At 31.9% G+C, this 3,642-nt stretch overlaps 1 protein-coding gene across 1 annotated transcript in view; it reads right to left on the bottom strand.

Moving 5' to 3' along the window:
* Positions 1-1,196: 1,196 nt before the first annotated feature.
* LOC102678251 overlaps positions 1,197-3,642 on the bottom strand; it is a 22,448-nt gene continuing 20,002 nt past the window's right edge. The window contains exon 3 of the mRNA XM_006615277.2: positions 1,197-2,009. Within this exon, the coding sequence (XP_006615340.1) occupies positions 1,950-2,009 (60 nt within the window). The 3' untranslated portion in view covers positions 1,197-1,949. The remainder of the gene's footprint in view (positions 2,010-3,642) is intronic.

Below are 3,642 nucleotides of genomic sequence, written 5' to 3'. Positions count from 1 at the left end.
GCAAAATAGACGATACGGGGGGGGAGGGGGGAACGGGGAGAGAATGCGAAACAAGGTTTTCGTCTTCTCGTCGGCACACGTTCCTTTCGCGAGCGTGGATCAAACGTGCGAGGCTCGAGGAGAGGGAGAGAAACGCGGACACGAGAAATTATTCCGCAAGGGATCGTAAAGAGGCTCTTGGAACGTGGTTCTCGAACGCGATTCCCGTCCTTCCAATGGATTTCCTTTCGAATTGAATCCTCCCTTGGATTAGAGAGCATTTATGAATTAAGAGATTTTCCTTTGCTCTTTCCCTTGTTTTTCTCGGAAGAAAGGATGGATTTCGTTCGATTTGAATGTACATTTAGAAATTTTTTCGTTTTTTTTTCTCTCGTTTTTTCTTTTTTCTTTTTTTTTTTTCTTTTTTTCTTTTTTTTCTTTTTTAAACGATGATAATATTTAATTATTTTGATTTCAATATTTTTAGATTGATTGATACGTTTTTTTTTTTTTTTGAAAATTTGTTGATTTTAATTCTTGAACTTTTGATTTCAAGTTTCAGTTAATTCTAAGATTAAAATTTATCAAGCTTGCGTTAAGAAAGATAAGGAAGATCGATCAAATTGGTGAAATAGATGGTTGATTGATTTTTGCGTATACAATTCGATAATATAGTTTTATTTGCAATTCGTTTAATTTTTATATATCGATTTATAAGATAATTTATTCGATGTTCAGAAAAATTTCAATTTGCTTCGATAAAAATACATGTATTGCAATTCATTCGTATTTTTATAAATTTACGATGAGTGATTTAATCAATTTAACATATCGAAAAATAATATTGCGTTACGAATTATATATATATATATATATTTTTTAAAAATCAAAGTTCTTCTATTTCAAAAAATTGTTTTCAATTTCATTTTGTTTTTTCTGCAATGATTTTAAAAAGATATTGTTATCTATCAAATCTATTAAACATTCAATTATAGATATACAAAATTAACGGTTAAAACGTTAGATCATCAAAATCTCTGTTAAATCTTTAACGAGAGTCGAAAATTCTTATGAATAATTAATATTAACACGTCATATCTAGTCAATGAACACGGTATTTCAATCAGCCATTTATTTCCAACCAATTTAATATTTTCATTAATACACATGAATTGTCTGTATCTCCATTGATACGATCTCGAAGATTTTTTTTTTTTCGTTCGAAATAACATTTAGCAATTCTTTTCAAGACACTAAGAAAATATGCTCACAAGGATCAAACGAAGAGTATAAAAATTCTAGTATTACGAATAAGGAAGTTATCGATTTTTTAGAAAAAACATTTACCGTGACATCTAAAAATTTCGAATTTTCAGAGAAGATACTTCGATGCTTAGGCAAAGGTTTTAAGAAACGTCTCAAGATCGAATTTTCGAAATTTTTAACGAATTTTGATAGTTGAACTTCGATAGCCAACGAAAGCTGTGAACGACAAATATTTAGCAAAAATATATATGCATGTATGTATTGAACAAGAGACACTGCATAAAATTTACAATTTTCGTATCCGATATTCAAACGATCCTCATCCCAATCTATATTCCGATATCCAACTGTCGATTATAATTTTTTTTTCTTCATCTTTTTTTCAAACAAATGTTAAAATTTCCTTTCTTAAATTGCATTTTTTTTTCTCTCTCGAAGGGAAAAAATAACGATCTCATCTCTCTTCATCCCCCTCTCGTGCTGCTCGCAAGAGAAACGTTCGCCAGCAACGAAACGAAAGCCCCTGGATATGTGTACGGGTACACGAGAGACATGTGTACACGTATACATACATATGGGAATATATATCATATACATATTATATTTATATTTATATATATATATGTATAGGTGAATGTATAAAGAAGTAAACTCGTCAGACTTATGATTTTATGCAGGTCAGAGGTTCATCGTCAACAAAGGAATTAGCGTCCTCTTGCCCATCGCAAAATGGCATCTGCCAATACGTCAAGGTGAGCTTTCGTCTGGAACAGAGATAGAAAATAGCATTTGTTCGTGATAGCTTTGGCCATATTCATTTGAAATTTGAAATTGTATGTACATGAGATGACAAATTCACGAATGTACGTGGATACACGTTACATTTCATTGCGGTTATGGTACAGATCAACATGACAAACGAGATGACGAATATATATTTGATATCGTGAAATATATATACTTTGTGATATTATATTTTTTTGAATTTTCAAATTAAAAAAAAAAATGTAATCTGTAAAAATGTAGACGTGTATTTGTGATCAATTATAATAATGTTTAATAATTGTTTAAATGATTAGCTATTTCTTGATTAAATTTCTTGAAGTATCTTTTATTATGTTCTTCAAAGGAAACAAAATTTTAATGAAGAAATAGATTAGCAATGTAATGAAAGAAATAATGCAGTGATAAACATACATGCAGAATATGTAATTTCAACTTAAAGTTGGAGTTTGAATCTTCTCATACTACCAATTTGTGTATTCTTAAAAATATTATAATATAAGAGCGAAAAGAAAAATAAAAAAAAAGGAAAAGAAAACTAAATTCTTTCTATATTTCTCATTATCAAGTTACATTTAAACTGCACGCATAAATGCATAAATATGAACAATTATCTCATTCATAAAATTTTTCCCACTTTTTAAAACATTACATTCAAAGTATTAAAACGTATAAAATGAATATTAAAAGAAGCGTGTAAAATAACTTGCTTAATTCTCCAAACGTTAAACTCATAATTCTCTTTCATCATTAAACACAGAAGTAAAAGCTCGAACCGTAAAATAAATACAGAAAAAAAAAAAAAATTCTCTACAACGTCCAATTTAAATTTTTAATCCTAAAAAGTAATTTCACAAAAAGAAAAAAAAAATTCGTATCGTGAAATATTACAGAAAAAAAAAAAAACATTTTCAATCCAAGAATAACAATACAATTTATCCACGTTCACCATTATCAAACACTGTACTACTACATTCAAAGTACAACGTATTGCATTCTCCCCTATTTCCTTGGAAACCGTGAAAAATTACATGGAAAAACTTTCTTCTTCCATGCATAAAACACACGTAAAAAGTATCTCGAGGAATATCTAATCCACGGATCGCAAAGCCACGGAAGACGAACAACGCACATCGAAAAAACTCTTCAACTCCCGCCAAAAAAAAGTCATCCAATAACTCCGCTCCTCGAGTTCCGATATTCCGATCAGCCCCACTCCGCTTGATCCCAGAAAGGGGAGGGAAAAAAACTTCGTTAAGTCGGTTAAGACTGGAAAGTCTCCCCTCTGAAAAATCGCCGAGCCAAACAGCCTCGAGAAAGGCGATCGAGTTCTCGAGAGCGTATATGCCTCCGGCAAAAATTTAATTCGACTAGAAGTTCAACGTTGTTCGGAGTTTAATCAGATCTGCGGACCTCCCACGTTGATCAGGCCAATTCCGTTTCGACAACACGGCTCGTTCTTCCTCTCTTCGTCGTGTTCGAACGGAAACGAGGAATTAGGGAGAGAGGAGAGGAAAAAAACGAAAGAGAGAAAAAGAAAAAGAGAGAAAAAGAGAAAGAGAGAGAGAATGATGGTGGCGGCGGCGGCGCGACTCGACCAGGCGGAAGGAAAAG

Source organism: Apis dorsata, unplaced genomic scaffold (genome assembly GCF_000469605.1).
Source record: "Apis dorsata unplaced genomic scaffold, Apis dorsata 1.3 scaffold_220, whole genome shotgun sequence".
NCBI lineage: Eukaryota > Metazoa > Arthropoda > Insecta > Hymenoptera > Apidae > Apis > Apis dorsata.
This window is presented reverse-complemented; position numbering and strand designations above follow the sequence as displayed.